Source organism: Lytechinus variegatus, chromosome 5 (assembly GCF_018143015.1).
Source record: "Lytechinus variegatus isolate NC3 chromosome 5, Lvar_3.0, whole genome shotgun sequence".
In the NCBI taxonomy this organism is placed as follows: domain Eukaryota; kingdom Metazoa; phylum Echinodermata; class Echinoidea; order Temnopleuroida; family Toxopneustidae; genus Lytechinus; species Lytechinus variegatus.
The window spans coordinates 44,846,341-44,870,219 of record NC_054744.1 but is presented as its reverse complement, the minus strand read 5'-3'; the positions used below and the strand labels follow the sequence as shown (position 1 = coordinate 44,870,219).

Below are 23,879 nucleotides of genomic sequence, written 5' to 3'. Positions count from 1 at the left end.
ATTTCTGCTTTTATGGTTGGGGTTTGATTATTCATTATTGAGAGTCATAACCAGAACTAAATGTAATCTTAGAATTTTATGTGATTGTTACATGTAGGTGTTTTCCACCTTCACTCTCTGTGGGGGCATTCTGGTCTAGTGGTTAGGACTGTCACACAGAGGGGCGTAAGACTAGCTTTGTAGGTTCTAATCCCAACTACTGCATGTTTTCCTTCAGCAAGAAATTTACCCACATTGAGGTGAATGAGTACCTGGCAGGATTAATTCCCTTAATGCGGTGTTGGAAATCTATATCGGGGTAATGATATTGTATGCCTTGGAATATAATATTTATAGATGGTATAAATACAAACTCCCAAGAATGTTCTGTGATCAGATCTAATGATATTCAGCGGATTGCACTATGGCATCCAAAATGCACTATCCTGCACTCTGACATCATACCAAATGTACTATCCTGCACTCTGGCGTCAGAGTGCAGGATAGTGCGAGGTCTAGAATTACTAAATATAGAATTATCTAGAATTTAGATCAAATATAGCATTCAAGGCAACTTAGTAACATGGGGGAGGGGGAGTTGTATAAAACAAGCAATGCACGATTCTTGTGCATAGAGGACCTCGGTGCAGTATATCCATTGGCATTTCTCACACATCGTTTATTTTTTGGCCCTGCATGCACACGCTGACTTGCATTATTTGTATAATATAAATGCCTAAATTATTATTATCATTATAATGTAGGTCTTGGGTGGTATCCACAGCATTGAAGATGGTCATATAGATCCATACTCCTTGACTCAAGCCTTAGCCATAGGAGCTCGTAAGTATGGAGCTGATATCTACATGCCTGCACCTGTTACTGGTCTGAAGCAATGTGATGATGGAACGTGGGATGTTGAGACCAATGAGGGTACCATCCATGCTCAGAGAGTTGTCAATGCTACAGGTATGCATTCAATCATAATAATGATCATGATCGTGTCAGTAGTGATGATGATGATGAAGTTGGTGATGATGGTGATGGGGATAGTGATGGTGATGATGATGGTGATGATGATGGTGGTGATGATGATGATGATGGTGATGATGGTGATAATGATGAGGATGTTGATGATGATGGTGATGATGATGATGGTGATGAAGATGATTTTGATGATGATGGTGATGATGATGTTGATGATGATGGTGATGATGATGTTGATGATGATGGTGATGATGATGACGGTGATAGTGATGGTGATGGTGATGATGATGATGATGGTGATGATGGTGATAATGATGAGGATGTTGATGATGATGGTGATGATGATGATGGTGATGAAGATGATTTTGATGATGATGGTGATGATGATGTTGATGATGATGGTGATGATGATGATGGTGATGATGGTGATGATGATATGATTACGATGTTGGTGATGATGATGTTGGTGATGATGATGTTGATGATGATGATGATAATGGTGATGATAATGATGATGGTGATGGCGATGATGAGGATGTTGATGATGATGGTGATGGTGGTGATGATGATGGTGGTGATGATGATGATTATGATGGTGATGATAATGATGTTGGTGATGATGATGATTGTGATAATGATGGGGATGTTGATGATGTTGATGGTGATGATGATGATATTGATGATGATGGTGATGTTGATGATGATGATGATGATGTTGTTGATGATGATTATGATGATGGTGATGATGGTGAGGATAATGATGGTGGTGATAGTGAAAATGATGAGGATGTTGATGATAATGATGATGATGATGGTGATGATAATGATTGTGGTGATGGCGATAATGATGAGGATATTGTTGATGATGATGACGATGATGATAACAATATTGACAATAATCATGATGAAATGGATATACATTTGTAACGTATCCCAATGACGAGTATATAATTCCATTACATCCTACATGAAATTAATCCAGTTTAGTGCTTGGTTCAAATAGCATCACATGAAAAATATTTTCTAGCAATGGTGTTGAAACAAAATGCCCATGAAGAAAAATATAATATTCTGTGATGTCAATGATGGAAGAGGGTACTGTTTGAATATTGCTCAAATAATTCCCTTTAAACTTTCTCAAATCCTGGTGTTTTTTTCAATTGCGATAAATAATGAGTTGTCAATTTTAGTTTGAATTTTCCTCATTCAATTCAATTCAACGCCGGCAGTACGGCGAGTCAAAAACGGCTGTTTTATTCATTTTAATTCAAACCACCTATATGTAGCTGGTCCAAAATATTATAAAACGACTGTTTTTTTACTCACTATACGGCAGCCGTAGGGGACACGTGACTAAGCCATTAATCTGAAACTCACTGTTTCTTTCCACTTTTGCAGAATTCTGATGATCAGTCTTGTTCGATAACTGATCTTTTTTTTTGGGGGGGGGGATTTTGATCAATTTGGTCAGATGTAAGGTTATTCTGAATCTCATCTGTTTCTTCTCGCTTTCAGAGGATTTTTGGCCAAGGTGTATCAGATAATTGCTTAATCTGAAACTCATCAATTTCTTGCAGGATTTTGGGCCAAAGAGGTTTGTCAGATGATTGGTCGTGACCTGCCAATGATCTCAGCCCATCATCAGTACATGGTGACCTCTACGATCCCAGAGGTCAAAGCTTTGAAGCGTGAGATCCCTGTGATGAGGGACCTGGAGGGATCCTACTACCTCCGTATGGAGCGGGATGGGCTCCTGTGTGGACCCTATGAGAAGGAGCATAAAATGAAGCTCCAGGATGAATGGGCGGAGAATGGAGTGCCTCCAGGTAAATTTTCATCTTTATCAACCCACTCTTTAAATTTTGAAGTGCTTGCAAGTCAGGGGTAAGGCTGGGGTTGAGGGGGGGGGTCTTTGACCTACCTCTTCAGCTGACAAGTTCTTTTTGATTGGCTGAGAAGTCCCTGACTGTTAAAGGTCAAATCCATTCCAGAAAAAAGTTGATATCAATTAATAGAGAAAAATCAAACAATAATATTGCTGAAAACTTCATCAAAATCGGATGGAAAATAAGAAAGTTATGACATTTTAAATTGCCGCTTATTTTTCACAAAACGGTTCTTTCCTGAACTCAGTTACATCCAAATGAGAGAGTCGATCATGTCACTCACTCTTGTTTTTTATTGTTTAAATTATACAATATTTCATTTTTTAAAGATTTGAAAATTATGACAATCTTGTTTGAACCACAAAATATTAAAACAATAGAATTCCACATGTTCAGGGAGCAATGAAATTTTTTTAGCATGACAATGAGGAGAAATTCAAATATTTCATATTTCATATGATGAAATACAAAAGAAATAGTGAGTGGGTTATGTCATCAGTCCCCTCATTTGCATACTGTCCAGGATGTTTTATGAAATTTAGCAAATCTTTAAACTGTCATAACTTTCTCATTTCACATCCGATTTTAATGAAATTTTCAGTGCTATCCTTGTTTGATTTTCCTCTTTCTATTCAAATCATCTTTTTGTTGGGGTGGACTTGTCCTTTAAAATGGTACATGTAACTGTCAGACACGGGTTACAACTTCTCAGGTTTGACAAGCATTACGATTCTATTCTCTGATCCAAGGCAAATTAATCAGCATATATTTTATCAAGATTAAAAAACCTGAGAATGGATTTCTAGCTTGATGTAGCAACCAACAACTAATGCAAGAATGTAGTTCAGCATCTCTTCCTTGAAAAGCTTCAAATTTCTACCTCTAATCATTATTTCTTTTACCATACCACCTTTCTTTTCCATCATGACGGTGATAATCTCAGTTTATCAAAGCATTCATTTGTGAGCTAAGCTAACCATAGTATTCTTACTACATGTAGGTCCTAGCATTCAGTCGCTTTTCAAATATTTACTGTACTAAACAAATATAGAACTCGCCTCACATGTAAGCTGATTGGTTTCAAAGTTCAAAGGTCTCCATACTATAACAATGAATACTGTTATAACTTCTGTAAAGTTCTCATACAACTTCATCCATTAAGCCTAATTATTGTGATTATTCTTGGGATAATTTGTCAAGTCATCAGTTTGTATTCATCTCTAAAGTGTAGGTTATACAGAGGCTTTCTTGATTACATGCACATTCCATTAGATAAATAAATCTAAATGAATGGAATATACATGTATAAATAAGAAAAAGTAGATAAATTGTGATATGCGCTATACAAGAACTGTTTATTATTATTATTAAAAATAATAATGGGAAATAAATTTTGAATTCTAAGTTGCATAAAATGGGTACTGAACCGTACAAGCTATTACTTTTTATTACAATGTTTTTTTCATCATCCTCTTATATTTTATTAATATTTTATAAATTCTTGGTTTTCATACATGTTCATCAGTGGTTGTATCTGGTAGGTGTTTCATAAAGCTGTTTGTAAAGTTACAAACGACTTTACGCAAGACTGGAACATGTTCTTAGGTCATAAATTATATAGGGATATCAAATAGCACATGAAAGGATCACCAGTCGTGCGTAAAGTCATTTGTATCTTACGAACAGATTTATGAAACACCCTCCAGGAAAGGGAAACTTTGGTTTTGGTGGACTTGTGAATTCGATAGCATGAACTACAGAAAGGTTTATCTCTTCCACAATTTGAAAAGTGACATATATTCAATTATTGAGGAAGGAAATTTCCATCATAATCAAATACAATCATGCATGAATGTGAATACGAAGACATGCACATATTATACAGCAGTAACCAACAGATCTAATCAATGCATATAGGGGTTTCACAAATAATGTTATTCTTGGATTGAACTTGAAAATTTGATGTCATCAGCAGTTTTTCCCTCGAAGAACTTTGGTCCCTTGCCACCCCACATAGAACTATTGACATTTTTCTCAGACAAACAAACACATACTTTATCACAGTTATTTGCATAATCTGGGGGTGGTTTCACAAAGATTTAAGTGTGAGTAAAAGTCATGCTTAGGTGCTAACGTCTGCCTGATATTTAGTGTGTAATCTCAATGACTGCTGTGTGGGTGGTAGGGCATGTCAACTGACTGTAATGTGACCAATAAGGTGATGCGTGTTTGCCCTATGCAACATTTAAATTGAATTTTAGTCATGTGCAAAATCTTTGTGAAACGCCCCCCACCAGTATGCTCCATTGCTTTTAGTCAGCTAAAAACGAACAAGATAACGACTCACATTGTGCGTGAATTCTCTATTCTTGCCACTATTTTCTTGAGCATTTGTTTAAAATCAACTGTAAAGATAGGTGTAAAAACATTTCTTTTACAAAAATGTGAATACAATAAACACTCTGGCATTTTTGTATGAAGAAGAATCTCCAAGGCATTCTGAGGCTCTTAGAAGTTGAACGTCTTTGGATGGATTGCATATAATTTGAGATTGATATGTTGCCCTTTGCATTTTATTTTTTTCTCGCTTGCATAGCAGAGCGAAACTATAGACGCTGCTTTTCCGACGGCGGCAGCATCAACATTGAAATCTTAAACCAAAGGTTAAGTCTTTATAAATATGTCGTAACTCAAAAGTATGTAGACCTAGTTCATGAAACTTGGATATAAGATTAATCAAGTATTACTGAACATCCTGCCTGAGTTTCAAGTCACTTGATTAAGGTCAAAGGTCATTTTAGGATCAATGAACTTTGGCCATGTTGTGGGTAATTTTTCAATTGCCATCTTTTCTTGGAAAATATGGACATAGTTTTTGAAATGTGGACATAAGGGGTAATCAAGTATCACTGACAAGTCTTAGATCATATGATCAAGGTCAAATGTCATTTAGGATCAATGAACATAGTATCGTATCATGATATGAATGGTGTATTTTTGTATTCAAAGTCTACATGTATGTTGAATCACATAATGCAGGCGAGGCTGCCAGAGGCACTCCACTTGTTTTGTATATAATCTTTTTTTGATATGAAAACAAGGAAAGTGCAATGAAAATAAGTCCAGAATACTTGTTTTTTGTCTCGCCTGAATAGCAGAGCGAGATTATAGGCGCCTTTTTTCCGACGGCTGCGTCGTCGTCAACATCTAAGGTAAAGTTTTTTTTAATGACATAACTTCGAAAGCATATGGACCTAGTTCATGAAACTTGGACAGAGGGTAATCAATTATTACTGAACATTCTGATCGAGTTTCAGGTCACATGACCAAGGTCAAAGGTAGGCAATGAACTGTGGGCTGGTTGGGAGTATTTGTTAATTTCCATCATAACTCTTAATGTTTATAGAGTTAGTTCATAAAACTTCGACATAGGAGTAATCAAGTATCGCTGAACATCCTGTGCGAGTTTCAGGTCACAAGGTCGAAGGTCATTTAAGGTTGATGAACTTTGGCCATGTTGTAGGTATTTGTTATAATGCCATCATAACTTTGAAAGTTTATGGATAGAGTTTTAGTGAAATGTGGACATAGGGGTAATTCAGTAACATTGCTCATCTTGCACAAGTCGTAGGTCACTTGATCTAGTTCAGATGTTATTTTGGGTCAATGAATGTAGTTGCATATTGTATGAATGGTGTTTTTTGTGAATGATAATCATTTTCAAAGTCAGCACTGCTGCTTTATTGAATCGCGTAATGATGGCAAGTCTGCCAGAGGCGCTCCACTTGTCTTTAGAACAAAGTAGAGGACTCAAGCTTTTAAAAAGAATTACAAATAAACAATATGACACGAAAATTTACATGAAGCAATATTGGCGATTGCTGAAAATAAAATTGAAATATTAAATCAAGCACTCCTTGCTGTTAATTAAGTTTAGTTAGAATTCTATCATTAACTGCATCCATCAACTCCTCCATCCTTTTACTTTAAACTAATAATGTACTGTATTTGTTGTTCCTGATATGACAGGCCTATTGATCTAATTCATAGTGGTATATTTAGCCTACTTCTCAAATGCGACATCATATGGCTTTAACCTCACTTCTCTTATGTTGTTTATTTTAGACAGATAATTTGCACTGGCCTGAATACTGATAAGCTAAAAGAAAAACACCACAAAACTGGTTTATTCTGGTTCTTCGAGCTTGTTTTCTTTGGAAGTCGGTGCCTATTAGTGCCTATATTGTCTGTTAATATAAAGCAAAAAAGGCTTTGCATCCATTAGTGTCCTACGTTCATTGTGCTACCATGAGGCTTGTTGTTATGATTCTTTTGTTTCCTGTATGAACTTTTGAATGTGCTTTCACTCTTATCTCATTTTCTCAAGTTTTCCTGTCAGGCATTCTTGTATTTCATAGTTGGGTTAAGTACATGATTTGACCCCAAACAAAATGCAACAAAAGATTTTTCAACTGTTTCTGTTACTATTTGTTCTCGGGAATAATGTTTTTTTTTTAAATCTACCAAAATCTGCATCCAGGAAAGTGGTTATTTTCTAGATGGTGTCCAAGATGGCCGCCATTCACTTATAATGGACATAACTCACTCATCCACCCTAGAATCATATTTCAGTGCATATTCCATGATACAGGAGAAAAAAAGAATTGAGTAAAATAAAGCACTCCGAGGTACAAGGAAAATCTAAGATTGATCGCAAAATGGCTGCCATGGGCTAAAAATCCACAATTTATCTGTAACGTTACCGCTTGGTTTCTATTTAATGATTTTAAGGGTGAAGTTTACATTTGGACAAGTTACAAGGACAGTCAGTGGATTGGTGTGTCCAAAAATCAACAATGGCTTCCAAATGGAGATTAAAATGGCTGCTGATACCTAAAACGGACATTGCTCATTTTTTTTTCACATCCGCCTGGGAGATTTCTGTGTCTAAACCATGGTTTCAATGGTCAAATGATACATTGTGACAAGTTGCAAAGATAGTCGATGGTCCAGTATGTTAAAAAATCCAAGATATGGCTTCCAAAAATGGAGTCTAAAATTGCTGTTGTTTCTCCTAGGCAGATTATTGAAATGAGCTATGTCCATTTAAGTATCAGCAGCTATTTCAGAATCAATTTTTGAAAGCCATCTTGAATTTGTGGACATACTTGACCATTGACTGTCCTTGCAACTCATCCCAATGACCTCCCTTCATCCATTAAAGTGGCATGTCAGAATCTGACGTTGCACATCAAAACATGTTCTCCTCTTTCTTGGCAATGATGTATGATGTCAATATGCTGTATGCCAGTAGCATCACTAACCAAAGAGAGGAATGTCAAGTACTGGTGTCCTTGTGCTCTCTTTCCTTCTATAGCACCAGTAAGGGCCCCTGTCTCTCAACCGTTCATATGAGGAGTGTGGCCTAAGAAGCGTGTTTGTCCAGTTACTAGTATGTAGTATAGATCGGAAGGATTTGGCCTTTTCAATGACATTTACAATGTATATTGTTAACACGATCAGTCCATGAAATTTTCATCATTCTGCACAAAAACACATTTCAACAGCATCCAAACGCTGAAATTGGATGGCCTTGTTCATAGTCCAGCATTCCGATCCATACAAAAGTGTAGACCATACATAGCAATGCAATGGACTACTTTATCCTTTAAAGGACAAGTCCACCCCCCAAAAAATATGGTTGGAATAAAAAGAAAAATTCAAAAAGCTTAACACTGAAAATTTCATCAAAATCGATTGTAAAATAAGAAAGTTACGACATTTTGAAGTTTCACTTATTTTCACAAAACAGTTATATGCACATCCTGTTCGGTATGCAAATGAGGGGACTGATGACATCACTCACTCACTCACTATTTCTTATGTATCTCATTCCATAAAATATGATTTATTCCCATTTTCTCCTCATTGTCCTTGAAACTAAGTTTCATTCCTTTCTGAATACATGGAATTACCATCACCTTAACATTTTCTGGTTCAGTCACATTGGTCTGTATTGTCATATCTGTAAAAATTGAAATATTTTTTATTTCAAACAATAAAAAGCAAAATAAACAGTGAGTGAGGGACATCATCGACTCTCTCATTTGCATGCCAGTGAGTTGTGCATATAATTGTTTTGTGAAATACAAGAAAAATTTTAGAATGTCATAACTTTTTTATTTTATATCTGATTTTGAGGAAATTTACAGCATTATGCTTTTTCTTATTTTTCTCTATTGATTCAAATCAACATTTTTATAGGATAGACTTGACCTTTAATTTATACTGAATGGTGAATTGTGCTAGATAAACATGCTTTTAGTTATCTTAAACTTTAATCATTGTTTGTCGAGTTTGGGCCTGTTGGAAAAAGAGAATTACAAACTGGATCAACTGGTTGGTTATTTTCAGAACATAACTGTTTACCAAGGTGATAAAAGAGGGTCAGAGAATAATGCTGACGTTGCATTTTATACAATAGAATCCTGTGCTTAGAGTGGCACCTCCCTCCTAAGTAGTAGGTAGGATCCTATCCTGGCTGATAAATCAATATTTAGAATCAACAGATTAATAATGTTCTATAAAGCAGTAGAGCCGATGATGTTTGCAGGGCCATGGTATTTTCATGTGGCAAGGAGGTTGGCAAGATAACTTTAGGGGTTATGTAAAGGTTGCAGAGATATCAGTAACTTTACATGACCAAGAATTCTGTTAGGATTCTCTTCATTTTTATTCCTTGTCTTTCACCCTTTCTTCCCTTTTCTCCTATTTTTTCTTTCATTATCCTATATTTTTTTCCATGCTTGAAAGAGTATTGTGATAATGACACCCCTTCCCTTATTTTACTAGCCCTGCATATACTTGATATAGCAATACCTTTCAATGATCTCGAATATTACCTATATTACCTGGCTGCAATATTCATACCAAATTTTCTCTTATTTGGAAAAGTCTATCTTGAAAAACTTGGGGTTTACCTATGAGAGATATTATTTATATATCCACATGATGTGATATTTAAGGTTAAGAATTTGTGAACATTGTTTGATATGATTAGTTGAAGGTGACTTTGCCATCATGATATCTATTGGTTAAAGTACTTAAGATTTATTGCAATAGATTAACGGAACAATGGGAATTTTTATGTCACAAAAATGGGGAGTCAAGGGCTCTTTGTAATAGTGGCATTGATTCAATGAACTTCGATTTTAGAGGAGATACATGTACAAAGAAGTCATTGTTGATATTTCTCTATTCATTCATGTTGTCCCATTACAAACTTCCAATGTTAAACAGCAAATAAATTTGTTTGAAAATAAGTATTTTCGCCATTATCATGATCAATATTCTCATATACTAAATATTAATCGATATCTTTATCATGACTATATAGTAACAATGAATTGGCATGATCATCATAGCTAAACTTAGTTTAAAGTTTGACAAAGTATTTTTTTTCTATTCAGAATATTTTCAGGATTTAATTCAAGGGCTAGGCATTTTTTTTTCAGGATTCAAGAGTAATTTGAGAATGATCCTATTTTCATTTTCCAGGATTTGTTTTAAGCTTGTTTGAGTGTTATTTCACATTATTCTTTTAAGCTTTAATTGGGATTTGTTTGATTTATTTTCATTCTAATCTTTCAGGGTTTGGTAAAGAGTTGTTTGAGAGTGATCTTGATAGAATTCAGGACCATCTAGAAATCGCAATGGAACGTTTCCCGGTCCTCGCTAGTGGTAATATCCAGAGTGTTGTTAGTGGTCCTATAACCTATTCACCTGATCTTCTACCAATCGTTGGTCCAGTACGAGGTCTTCATAATTATTGGTCAGCTTGTTCTTTCAGGTAACATGTTTAATTTTTAGGGACAAATAATCCCTAAAGGCCCGTATTCTGAAGTCGGGTCTTACTTAAACTCAGGTTTAAAGTTGTGGTTTAGGTATGGGAAGCCAGAAGTATCAAATTTTTTTATTAAGTTGTATGTTTCTTGTGTTTACTGTGCTCTTTCCTGATTTGATGGTGAAGACAATCTTCCATTTATACTTCCTACACAATTATGAATGATTTGAAGAGCCAAATGAGCTGAAATATGATATCTTTACTGTTAGTGATTATGTAACAATGGACTGTCCATACTTAAACCACAACTTGAAACCTGAGTTTAAGTTAAACCCGACTTCAGAATACGGGCCAAAGTGTCCAAAATAGACCTTGTAAGGTTGAATAAAGCTCCTGTATATATATACATTGTTACTAGTTTCAATATAAGGCATCAATTGGTATGAAAAGAAGTAGAACAATAACTACCATTCAGAAAATAGCTCATAAACCTGGGTTTTTACAAACAATCGTGATTAATACGATCAACCGTAACTATGGAAACCCAGTAACATCAACACTTAAAGTGCATGTTTGCTAGAGATATAATCTAGATATGCTGTAAATTCATACATTCCTTGATTTCTTGAAAATTCAGAGTGCTTCTCCTTGCTTACAGACGATATTGTGCCAATTTTTTTGTACAAAAATGATGACATCAATGGATTCCATACAGTTGACGGGGATCGGACTAATGGTAATTCTTTCTAGATTGGCCCCTGAAGTCACATGAATCTTCATTGTATCATATTGTTTGTCATTTCTATATATGAATTTCACGAACCGCGATTTATTTTACCCTTAATCCTGTAGCTACGGCATCATTCATTCGGCTGGTATAGGAGAGTATCTCAAGGACTGGATCATGGATGGGGAACCCCCTTATGACTTGATTGAGATGGATGCTGATCGCTATGGTGATTGGTGTACCTTTGACTACCAGAAAGCTAAGATCAGGGAGTCTTATGGTTTCAACAATGCCATAGGGTGGCCTAAAGAGGAGCGTTTCGCTGGAAGACCGACCAACAGAGTGTCTGGGGCGTATCAGTTGATGAAGGAAAGAGGGGCTGAATACGGCTTTCATGCGGGTAAGACCCAGTCTTCAATAGCGTGTTCAACAGCATTGCCTACTCATGTCTTATGATTTACATGATACATTGTCGGTGCTAAGTACATGGCATGGTTAATGATGTGTTGATTTAGAATAAAAAAAGCTATTTCTCACTCTCCACAAAGTTATGGTGGAAAATTGTTTATCAACCCTTATTGATATGCTGTTAAACTCAGTAAAGATCAGTCAAGAACGGGGTATGTCCGTTGTGCAGATTGTAATTCTTATTTTTGTAAGAATGTTGTATAAATGTATTTTTTTATTTGATAATCAATGTTGTAATGTTATACATGTGAATTTTATGTTGTAAACAAGAATGAATAAAGCTACAAGCAATTATCGTATGCCCACAGTAAGTGAATGAATTGTTATTTGGTTTGGCATCACCCGAGTCTATAATCATAGCCCTAGGATCTCTCATCCCAACCCACAACACTGTCCTATATTTTTATTTTGATTATTTTTTTGTAGGTTGGGAACAACCTCATTGGTTTTGCTTAGACGGTGATGAACCGGGCTACAAACCTAGTTTCCGTAGGACCAACTGGCACGGACCGGTAGGAAGGGAATATGAGATGGTGATGAATAGAGCTGGTATCATCGACCTGACGCCGTTTGCCAAGTTTACTGTCAAAGGTCCTGATGCTACCCAACTCATGGATGTGGTCTTGGCTAACAAGCTTCCTACTGCTGTAAGTTGGAAGGGCTGTATTAATGTTCTTGGTGATTTAGAGTAAGGGAATGTTTTGGGGCAATTTCATTTTTATGGTCAACCCTAGCAGTCCAGTGGGGGAACATGCTAATATGATGTTATGCACATTATTACGTTCAGTGATATTGTATCCGCTTCTTTTGAATTTGTAATTAAACTTTTGAAGAAAAAATAATAACCCTAGATATGTCCAATCCCCATTTTTCTCAGTTTTACTTTATTTTATAAATTACTTGGACATAATGATGTAATATCTTAATACTGCCTTTCATTTGAACTAGAAGACAGAGATAAATCATATTAGGAAACTTCCACATATAAGGGTTAACATATACATACTTCAGGAAATTGCTCTTTGTTTGTTATGTGGATTTTCAAACAATTTTGATAAACTCTGATAAAGGCCATTTTTACAAAGGTGGTTATATAATAGCCCAATATGACACAAATTCGTTTGCAGAATATGATTGTCTCTGTCTGGGAATAGTACTGAAAGACAAACTGGTTTTGCTCTCACAGGATATTTCTGCATTGCAAAATAAACCAGACATTGTGTCACCATTTTTCTCAACAAATACAATCTCAGCGTTATATCATGAACAGTTCTTTGCAAGCAATGTAAAAAATAATAAAATTATGAAATCTCTGCTGACTGCTAGGATTTTAATCATGTTATTTATAAGCACAGAGTTTTCAGCATTGCTATTTGAAATATATCACTGAAACATGTTTGGCAAAAACCAATGGTATAAAATGAATCAGAATATGAAATCATATGAGTAAGACATTTGAAAATTTAACTTCAATGCAGGTAAAACAACAATATAATCCCAAAACTATCTTGGTAGCTTTGCGAAAATGCAATCATCACTGGGCTTTAAAAACTTATTTATCAGAATTATGAATTTGTATCATGGCTCAAAGAGCTCTGTATTAGATCAATTACATTAGTTGCTACATTTTTGCCCAGAAAGAGATCATCTCTAAAGGAAGTAGAAGTGTTTTTAGACATTATTATTGCCAGCTGTTGTGTTGGCTCAGTAGGTAGAGTGTCTGTCTCACAACTTGGATGCTGGGAGTTCAAAACCTGGCCGCGTCCGCCCAAAACACATAAAAAGATAGGAGTTGCTGCTACCATTTGGCATTCAACAATTTGAGGGATAGAGCCTTGTTGATTGATCAGGCACTGCACAGTGGCTGCCGTGCCCACGATCAATTGGGCAAAATGAATTTTCGGAATATTTCTATTCTCAGATTTCTATTTGGGACAATAAAATATGGATTTATTGATTGATTGATGTTTCCAAAATACAGCTTTTTCTAAGTATTTCTAAAAAAATTGACATATGAGGTTTTAGCAGTTCCTTGATGGTATGGTATTTTGAAGTAATCATTCCTTCATTTATCTTCTCAGGTTGGAGGTTGTGTAGTAGGTCATATGCTGACACCCAAGGGTAAAGTATATGCAGAGATTACCATTACTAAGACAGGAGATAATGAGTACTTCTGTATCACAGGAGCAGGTTCAGAAATACATGATCTCAGGTAGGTGGTTTCTTACTTTGCTTTGATAAAATACTTAGCTAAAGTTTTACTTAAAGTATTGAATTGAATGATGGTTGGATACTTTATAAGATGGAATGGAGAAGTTCATTTTAACTATCCATGTTAACCAATACCAGTAATTATGCATTTAGTTGGCTATGCACGTAGAATATATTAGAGTTAAGTCTGACCTTGCTTTATATCTGGGTGCCTATGCAGGCCTGCCAACTACTCCCTTTTTTCTTCGAGTTACCCTGTTATCAACCCAATAGAAGAGCACTCCGTTTTTCCATTTATTTATGATAAAAACATAAATAATCCCATATATGTATTTGTGGTGGGGTATGGGTGTAAGAGTAATATAGTTTTCAACACTTGTAATTTCTCAATGTTTAGATATAAGAATGCTAAACATGTCTTGATTAAGAAAAAAGCGAGGGAGACGCACCTGACATTGAGCAGAAAAATTCGCACTGTGCAATTACGACTATTTTTCATTTTCCAATGTTGGCAGGCCTACCTACGGACTGGCAACTGTTTGCATTTATAAAGTGAAACGGTCAGACACCATAACACATTGTAATTATTATAGAGTTTTTGAGATTATTGAAGATTTGATAAAGGAAGTCAAACTCAAATAATGTTTGTGTTTGCAGGTGGATGGAGCAGAAGGCTTTTGAGATGAAACTCAATGTTGAATTCTCCAACGTCACAGAGGAGCAGGGTGTCTTGGGTCTAGCTGGACCTAAATCTAGAGACATCTTGGCTGCCCTGACGGACTCAGATGTCAGCGAAGAAGGTTTTAAATTCATGAAGGCCAAGGATATAGTGCTAGGTGGTGTAAAGTGCTATGCTATTAGAATTACATATTCAGGTAAGTTACAGTAATTGAATGGGAATGATTATTGCAATGAAGTGAAAAAAGGGTTTTAAAAGACTAGTCCTTCAAATGGGAATGGGGAGAGCGGGCAAGGTATTGTTACAAAAAATCTGTCAGTAAGTATTCAATTTTGATGAGGTTTTATTGTAATTTGACGTTAATTGCCATCTAGTCGATCTCGACTCCTGGTGACCCCACGGACAAACTTTCTCTATGCTGTTCTATCCCGTGAAAGTGTGGTCAGTTCTCTCAAAGATTTACCTGTTTCTTTAGTAATTCCTTCCAGCCATCTATTCCTCTGTCTTCCTCTTCTCCTTCTGCCTTGAACCTTCCCAAGCATGATGTACATAACTGTTCCATACTTTTTGATCTGATGATGTGTCAAAAATATCTTAATCTCTGTTTTACAACCGTAGCCTCAAGGGAGTAGCACAGTTTCTTTTCTTCAAGGATTGACCTTTTCTCTTGTCAGTCCATGAAATCCTCAACATCCATCAAAGTGTTGTAATTTATTATATGTTAAATGGAGTTTTATTGTGTTTTGTGTTCCATAGTTTGTCTTCAGATTCATTAAGCCAATTAATTGATGATGATGATAATATGAAGAAGGAGGAAGGGAGGACAAAGATGATGATGATGAAAACGTGATAATGATGATGACGATGACAATGATGATTATGATGATGATGATGTTAATGATGGTGATGTCGATGATGATGGTGATGTCGATGACGATGACAATGATGATGTTAATGATGATGTTGATGATGACAATGAGGATGATGGTGATAATGATGTTAATGATGGTGATGTCGATGATTGTGATGATGATGATGTTAATGATGACGATGAGGATGATGGTGATGTTAATGATGGTGGTGTTGATGATGATGATGGTGATTGTCAGATCTTGGGACTGAAATTCCCAGTCTGGTAATAGATTTGGTTCTGTTTGAAATGAAAGTAGTTACCACTTGCAATAACCACACAATCATTCAATATCTATATGTAACATAAATTTAATTCAGAGCGACCAGCTCTATAAATGTACATATAATTAAAGAAATTGAATAATCAGAATTAAATCATGAATCACATGCATATCAACATAACATCAAACTGTATTCAGCAGTTAACATCAGCATGAATTAACCTATACTGAATATGTTGCAATAGGTATCTAATGAGAGTGATTTATTTATATTTAATCAAGGCCTAATAATTTGGCATCCAAACATGACAATATTTTTGGTTATTAATTCCACCAATTAAGTTTCATCAAAAGAGGGTTTATACTTGGATGAATACCTACACTGGACCGTAGTATATCGAATCTGTTTATAATTTAAATAGTTCAGAATAAGGACCCCTTCGACATCGTCAATGACTATCGTTGGTCCGATGAATATAGTCGTCTAAGAGCGAACTGCGGTGGCTTCGACGACGCGAAGTAAAGCGAGCGAACTCTCGACGAAAAGCCAGTCCAGATTCGCGGACGAAATGATGAGGGTTGAGAGCCACAGTACGAAGATTGCTACGATGAATCACAAGTCACGAACTCTGAGTTCAAGATGAAGTACGAGCCCAGCTCGTCCAGTTCTTTGGAACAGTCGTGCCTGGTGAGATGAGGGCAGATGTGGTGGCTTTACCTGGCCTGTGCTGCCTGGATCCAGCCTGCCAACGATGGGGATTAAGACTCCGCTGTGCCTGCACTACACAGCCTGCAACATACACCCAAAGTAATGGCCTACGAGAACCACACCCTCACACTCCGAGTTAAGACCAAATGTGGAAGGGTCTTCCTCTCCCGAGAATCAAACGATTTCTGATTTGCTTTTACTCAAACACCACTCCATCTTGACTCTCACAAAGACAAAGTCATTAACATTCTCAATATTCCTCTGCTTTACTCTTCCACGCTGAACATATCCAATTAAAACTACTTAACTATCCAAGCTTTAATTTCACCTATTCAAAACTCCCATCTCAAACATTCTCAACAATCTTTTCCTCTCATACATAGAAACAAACATCTATAGAATTTTAGAGCCCCATTGAACTTAACTAAATATATCAAGTTAAATGACCCAATGCTCATGACCTAAGCTTGTCAAGAAGTCAAAGTAAAATTCTAATCCTTACACCCCAGCGGGTTTGATCACTTACTTAAAGATACAGTTGATTGACTCTGGGACTATGACAAGAGTCAACCACCCAAATTCCTTTTATTATATACAAGCTGAATGGTTACTAGGGGTTAACACTAAATAGACTTACAGTCGCATTGTGACATATCTCCCCTTCCTTCAAGAAATTTCTATAATTTTTGGAGTGAGTTTCTCCGAACCTGGAAGGAAAATCAAACAATTAATATATATATACAAATATAAATGTATTTACAAGAAAACCAAAAACACTCATCCTGGTTTCTGCTTCATGTAGAATCATTATCCGGTATCCTACTTAGGTAGTCTGCACCGACGTTCTCTACACTTTTGATCGCTGTGATGGTGAACCGGAACGGCTGTAGTAGCAGAGCCCATCTCAGGATCCTTGCGTTTGCCACCTTCGACTTGGCAATACATTTCAGAGGTTGGTGATCCGTTTCTAGGTGGAAGTGCTTGCCATAGAGATACGGTTCAAACTTCAGAACTCCCCATACAACCGCTAAGCACTCACGTTCCATGACTGAGTAGCCTTGCTCTCTTGGAAGTAGCTTCTTGCTGGCATAGGCGATCGGAAACTTCTTACCTTCTGTTTCCTGAAGCAAGATTGCCCCGAGGCCATTATCTGAAGCATCGGTCCTCAAGATGAAAGGGTGATCTAGGTCTGGAAGATGGAGGATGGGTTCTCTAGCGAGCTTCGTCTTCAAGGTATTGAAGGCTGCCTCTTCTGCATCTCCCCATTTCACGAGAAGTGGTTCCCCCTTCTTCGTTCGATCAGTCAAGGGTACTGCTATGGCTGCAAAATTCGGAATGAATCGCCTGTAATAACCTACAAGACCTAGAAAGGATCGAAGTTGCTTTTTGGTCTTCGGTCTTTGAGCTTCTTGCACTGCTTTGACTTTGTCTTGCACTGGCCGAAGCTCTCCTTGACCTACTCGATGACCAAGAAATTCGATACTTACACATCCGATTGTACACTTCGTTGGTCTGGCCGTCAAGTTGGCCTTCTTCAGTCTCTCGAATACCTCCCGGATGGTATCCAAATGTTCCTCAAAACTTACCGTGTGAATCAAAATATCATCAATGAAGTTGTCTACATACTTCAATCCACGGAGTAGATCTCTCATAATCCGACTAAAACTTGCTGGAGCGTTAACTAGCCCAAAAGGCATGCTTCGAAATTGGTACAAACCTTCTGGTGTCACAAATGCCGTCAACTCCTTGGCTTCTTCTGTTAGGGGTACCTGCCAATAACCTTTGGTTAAATCAATTTTAGTGAAATACTTGGCCCTAGACAATTTAGCAAATATTTCTTCCTGATCGGGAATTGGTTCTGCATCAGTTATGGTGACTTGGTTTAATTTGCGATAATCACAACAAAACCTAATAGACCCATCTTTCTTTTTTACCATAACAACAGGGGATGCGTAAGGGGAATTGGACGGTTCCACTATCCCTAAATCCATCATCTTTTGAACCTCTTCGTTCACCTTACCTCGCAGAGCATGTGGCAATGGATACGGCTTACTCTTAATGGGCTCCTTAGTGACAAGTTTAATGTCGTGCTTACCTAGGTTTGTCGATCCCGGCATATCTGTCAAGACTTCTTCATACTCATGTAAAAGAGAGTTGACTTTCTCTTGCTGGTCATCATCCAGTTGTGGACTGATTTGCACATCGTTGAGTGATTCTGTAGGGTTAAGATTAGGGAGATGAAGAATGTCTTTTCTTACCGAAGGGTCCACATCTTCACTCTCTCCTTCACAATCCTGGGATACGTCCTCGTCCACTACAGAGACACAAACAACATCAAACACTCCCGCACTTACCTCTTCTCTCCTGTAATATTTCTTCAGAAGGTTTGCGTGAAATGTCTTCGTCTTCCCGTCCAAATCGATTTTGTAGTCGAGAGGTCCTACCTTCTGCACCACCTTGAAAGGTCCTTTCCAGTGCATCAACAACTTGTTGTTGTCGCTTGGAAGTAGAAGAAGAACTTCGTCGTCGACTTCAAATTTTCGCTCCTTGGCTTTCTTGTTGTACTGTCTTCTGTATATCTCCGCTGATTTGCTGAGATTCTGCTGGGCAAGTTGACACGTCGACTCCAGCCTCTCCTTCAGATCCAGTACGTATTGGTAAGTAGTCTTGGTATCTGGCTCGTCAACCTCACCCGTCCAGAGCTCTTGAAGAATAGCAAGAGGGCCTCGAACTGCTCTCCCATACAGGAGTTCAAAGGGTGAGAAGCCTGTGCTCTCCTGCACTGAATCTCTGTAAGCAAACAAGAGGGGGTTAAGATACCTTTCCCAATCCTTGGGTCTTTCTTCACACATTTTGCGGAGCATGGACTTCAAGGTACCATTGAAGCGTTCAACTAGCCCATTGCAAGCAGGATGATAGGGTGTAGTAGTCATCTGCCGGATGGAGAGTAGACGACTCACTTCCTTCATCAGCTCTGATGTGAATTGGCTGCCACGGTCTGTCAACACCTCTCGTGGTATCCCTACCCTGGAGTAGATGTCCATCAGTGCCTCCGCAACCGTCTGTGCGTCAATACGGCGAAGCGCAACTGCTTCTGGGTAACGAGTAGCATAATCTACAACAGTTAGTATGAATCGGTTACCTTTACTACTTGCCGGCTCTATCGGTCCAACCAAGTCCATCGCCACACGTCTGAAAGGTTCATCGATGAGAGGGGTTGATCCCAGAGGTACCTTCGTGACCTTTCCCTTCGGCGAAGTACGTTGACATGGCCCACATGACCGACAATACCGGACTACATCTGCATGCATACCTGGCCAGAAGAAATGCATCAAGATCTTTTCACAGGTCTTCTTATTCCCTAGATGACCACCTAGAATTGACTCATGAGCCAGTTTTAAGACTTGATTTCTGAACTTGGTGGGCACGACAACTTGTAACAGAACATCTGACCCTGGGGTTGCATCCATGTATTCCCTATAGAGTACATCCTTCTTAAAGAAAAAGCAAGATGAATTTCCACCCTTACTTATCTTCTTTTCTCCTTTCTCAGCGGCTTTCCTAGAGGCATCCAACGAGCTGTCTTCCTTCTGGGCCTGGATGAGATTATCCACTGACACAATGTCCTCTAGTGGCTTGGGTACAGGAAGAGGAGGCCTTGTCCGTCCCGCCTGCCGCTTCTGCCCTCTTGTCTCCACTGCACTGCCTTGATGATCTCCTGGCGTCCAGTCTCCGTCTGGATCAGCTGGTTGCCTCGCTCCAGGAATATTACCTAATACAAGATCATAAACGGGGGTTGGTACACATAGAGCTTCTACCTTACCCTTGAAGTATGGAGTATCTATGTCGATTTTGGCACGTCGGAAGTTTCTCAGCGTCCGGTCGACGAGCAAACACGTCAGCCTATCTCCAAAGAACTGCTCTTCACGCACCAACTCATATCGGACGATGACTGTTGTGCAACCACTGTCGCGAAGAACATCCACGGGCTTCCCATTCACCAATCCATCGACGACTGGCATCTCCACTTCTGATCCACTCGCCACTGCCGATAGTACCGGTAGAGTGTCACCAGATGCCAACTTCACTCCGCTTCCATCTTCTGTGAGATTCTCCTGCACGATTAGACTCAAACTCTTGTGGTTGAAGTGTCCGGCCATCTCTCTAGTGTCAGTAGGTCCTGCTGCAGCATCATCTCCAGCTGATGTGTCTTCTGCTGACCTGCCTACGACAACACTGGCTCCCATCTCTCGATGACCTTTCTTGTTTGGACAATTAAAAGAGATATGTCCAAATTTATTACAATTGAAACACTTCTTGTCATCAAATTTGGACTTACCTGGTTTTTCAGCCTTAGTGTGACTAATTGCATTGTTATTACTCTTATTCACATTAGAATTTCCATTTTTAGAACTGGACTGATGGGCTTTATTCATTCTCCTTATTCTCATATCTGCATGGGCTTCATTGAATTGATCAGCTAGATTTAGAACTTCCGACAGATTACAGGGGTGACGTTCCTTAATGAACATCAATAATTCTTTTCCACATGAATTATATACTTGCTCCTGGATGAGCAAACTCTTCAGACCTTCCATATTGTCATCATAAGAGCTTAGCTCAATCCAGTGATTGAGATACTTCTCAATCCTGCAAGCGTACTGCACATAGGTCTCACCATTATTGAGTTTAGCGTACCTGAACTTAGTCCTATACCCTTCTTCTGTAAGATCATACCCTTTAAGAAGTGAGGATTTTACTGTTTCATACTCCTGAGCCTGGGACACTGTAAGTCTCGCAATTATATCAAGAGCCTTACCTGACATCAACGCACACAATGCAGGTGCCCATACTGACCTATCCCAACCCACAATTATGGCGTGTTTCTCAAATCTAGACAAATAACTATCTAAGTCATCCTTTCCTTCTTGAAAAACAGGGAGGGGCGGAATACTAGGCTTATGTGAATGCCCTGCACGTGAAACATTTTCTGTCCCATTATTTTTCCTTAACTCTTCAAGTTTAATCTGTTTATCTAATAACTCTGATTCTTTTTTCCTAGCTTCATCCTCGGCATTCCTAGCTGCAACCTCAGCACTCCTTGCTGCTGCTCTTTCATCTCTAGCTTCTCGCACACATCCATCAACATATGCTCTCAATTTATCACCCTCTAAACCAAACTTCTCTCCTTGTGCAATGAACTTGTCTCTCTCCATACTGTAGGCCACTCCACAGGTTTAGTTACAAACTTACCATATGCAGACAGTTTACGCAGCGCAATGAAGTCTCGATGCACACAGCACTGGCACGTACAGGCGTACACGCAGTAAAGCCTCCTTGCCCTGACCTCCACATGCACCACTGTCTTCTACAACCTTGGACCTACAACAACTTTGTAAGAACAACCAAATGGAAAAGAGATCAAAATATCATTATCAGATCTACATACAAGTATAATTACAATCAATGATAACAATCATTTCATTATTAACCTAACCTATCAAATGGACAAGAGAGTCCCTTCGTGGTCGCCAAAATGTCAGATCTTGGGACTGAAATTCCCAGTCTGGTAATAGATTTGGTTCTGTTTGAAATGAAAGTAGTTACCACTTGCAATAACCACACAATCATTCAATATCTATATGTAACATAAATTTAATTCAGAGCGACCAGCTCTATAAATGTACATATAATTAAAGAAATTGAATAATCAGAATTAAATCATGAATCACATGCATATCAACATAACATCAAACTGTATTCAGCAGTTAACATCAGCATGAATTAACCTATACTGAATATGTTGCAATAGGTATCTAATGAGAGTGATTTATTTATATTTAATCAAGGCCTAATAATTTGGCATCCAAACATGACAATATTTTTGGTTATTAATTCCACCAATTAAGTTTCATCAAAAGAGGGTTTATACTTGGATGAATACCTACACTGGACCGTAGTATATCGAATCTGTTTATAATTTAAATAGTTCAGAATAAGGACCCCTTCGACATCGTCAATGACTATCGTTGGTCCGATGAATATAGTCGTCTAAGAGCGAACTGCGGTGGCTTCGACGGCGCGAAGTAAAGCGAGCGAACTCTCGACGAAAAGCCAGTCCAGATTCGCGGACGAAATGATGAGGGCTGAGAGCCACAGTACGAAGATTGCTACGATGAATCACAAGTCACGAACTCTGAGTTCAAGATGAAGTACGAGCCCAGCTCGTCCAGTTCTTTGGAACAGTCGTGCCTGGTGAGATGAGGGCAGATGTGGTGGCTTTACCTGGCCTGTGCTGCCTGGATCCAGCCTGCCAACGATGGGGATTAAGACTCCGCTGTGCCTGCACTACACAGCCTGCAACATACACCCAAAGTAATGGCCTACGAGAACCACACCCTCACACTCCGAGTTAAGACCAAATGTGGAAGGGTCTTCCTCTCCCGAGAATCAAACGATTTCTGATTTGCTTTTACTCAAACACCACTCCATCTTGACTCTCACAAAGACAAAGTCATTAACATTCTCAATATTCCTCTGCTTTACTCTTCCACGCTGAACATATCCAATTAAAACTACTTAACTATCCAAGCTTTAATTTCACCTATTCAAAACTCCCATCTCAAACATTCTCAACAATCTTTTCCTCTCATACATAGAAACAAACATCTATAGAATTTTAGAGCCCCATTGAACTTAACTAAATATATCAAGTTAAATGACCCAATGCTCATGACCTAAGCTTGTCAAGAAGTCAAAGTAAAATTCTAATCCTTACACCCCAGCGGGTTTGATCACTTACTTAAAGATACAGTTGATTGACTCTGGGACTATGACAAGAGTCAACCACCCAAATTCCTTTTATTATATACAAGCTGAATGGTTACTAGGGGTTAACACTAAATAGACTTACAGTCGCATTGTGATGGTGATGATGATGATGATGCGCATGCACTGGCAATTTTTTTTTTCATAGGTTCCACTTTTCATGTGCAATTTTTTTAGCGCTGTTTTTAGAGAAAACTTCATGAAAAAGCACGATATATTTCTTCCTAAAAATTATTCTCTCTTCTGACTTGATAACAGGTGAGCTTGGGTGGGAGTTATATCATGCTCGATCAGACACAGCGGAACTCTACCAAGCCTTACTACGAGCTGGTGAACCGTTTGGTGTAGGTGACTTTGGTCTGTATACCATGAATGTACTCAGGATTGAAAAGGGATTCCGTGGATGGGGATCGGAGGTAAGATGTTACA

The 23,879-nt window shown here is 38.1% G+C and overlaps 1 protein-coding gene across 1 annotated transcript in view; it reads left to right on the top strand.

The window, feature by feature from the left end:
- LOC121416264 (dimethylglycine dehydrogenase, mitochondrial-like) overlaps positions 1 to 23,879 on the top strand; it is a 35,986-nt gene that overhangs the window by 6,935 nt on the left and 5,172 nt on the right. Inside the window, exons 5-12 of the mRNA XM_041609779.1 lie at positions 744 to 948; positions 2,544 to 2,792; positions 10,503 to 10,701; positions 11,548 to 11,822; positions 12,317 to 12,537; positions 13,972 to 14,102; positions 14,759 to 14,976; positions 23,709 to 23,866. Of these exons, the coding sequence (XP_041465713.1) occupies positions 744 to 948; positions 2,544 to 2,792; positions 10,503 to 10,701; positions 11,548 to 11,822; positions 12,317 to 12,537; positions 13,972 to 14,102; positions 14,759 to 14,976; positions 23,709 to 23,866 (1,656 nt within the window). The remainder of the gene's footprint in view (positions 1 to 743; positions 949 to 2,543; positions 2,793 to 10,502; positions 10,702 to 11,547; positions 11,823 to 12,316; positions 12,538 to 13,971; positions 14,103 to 14,758; positions 14,977 to 23,708; positions 23,867 to 23,879) is intronic.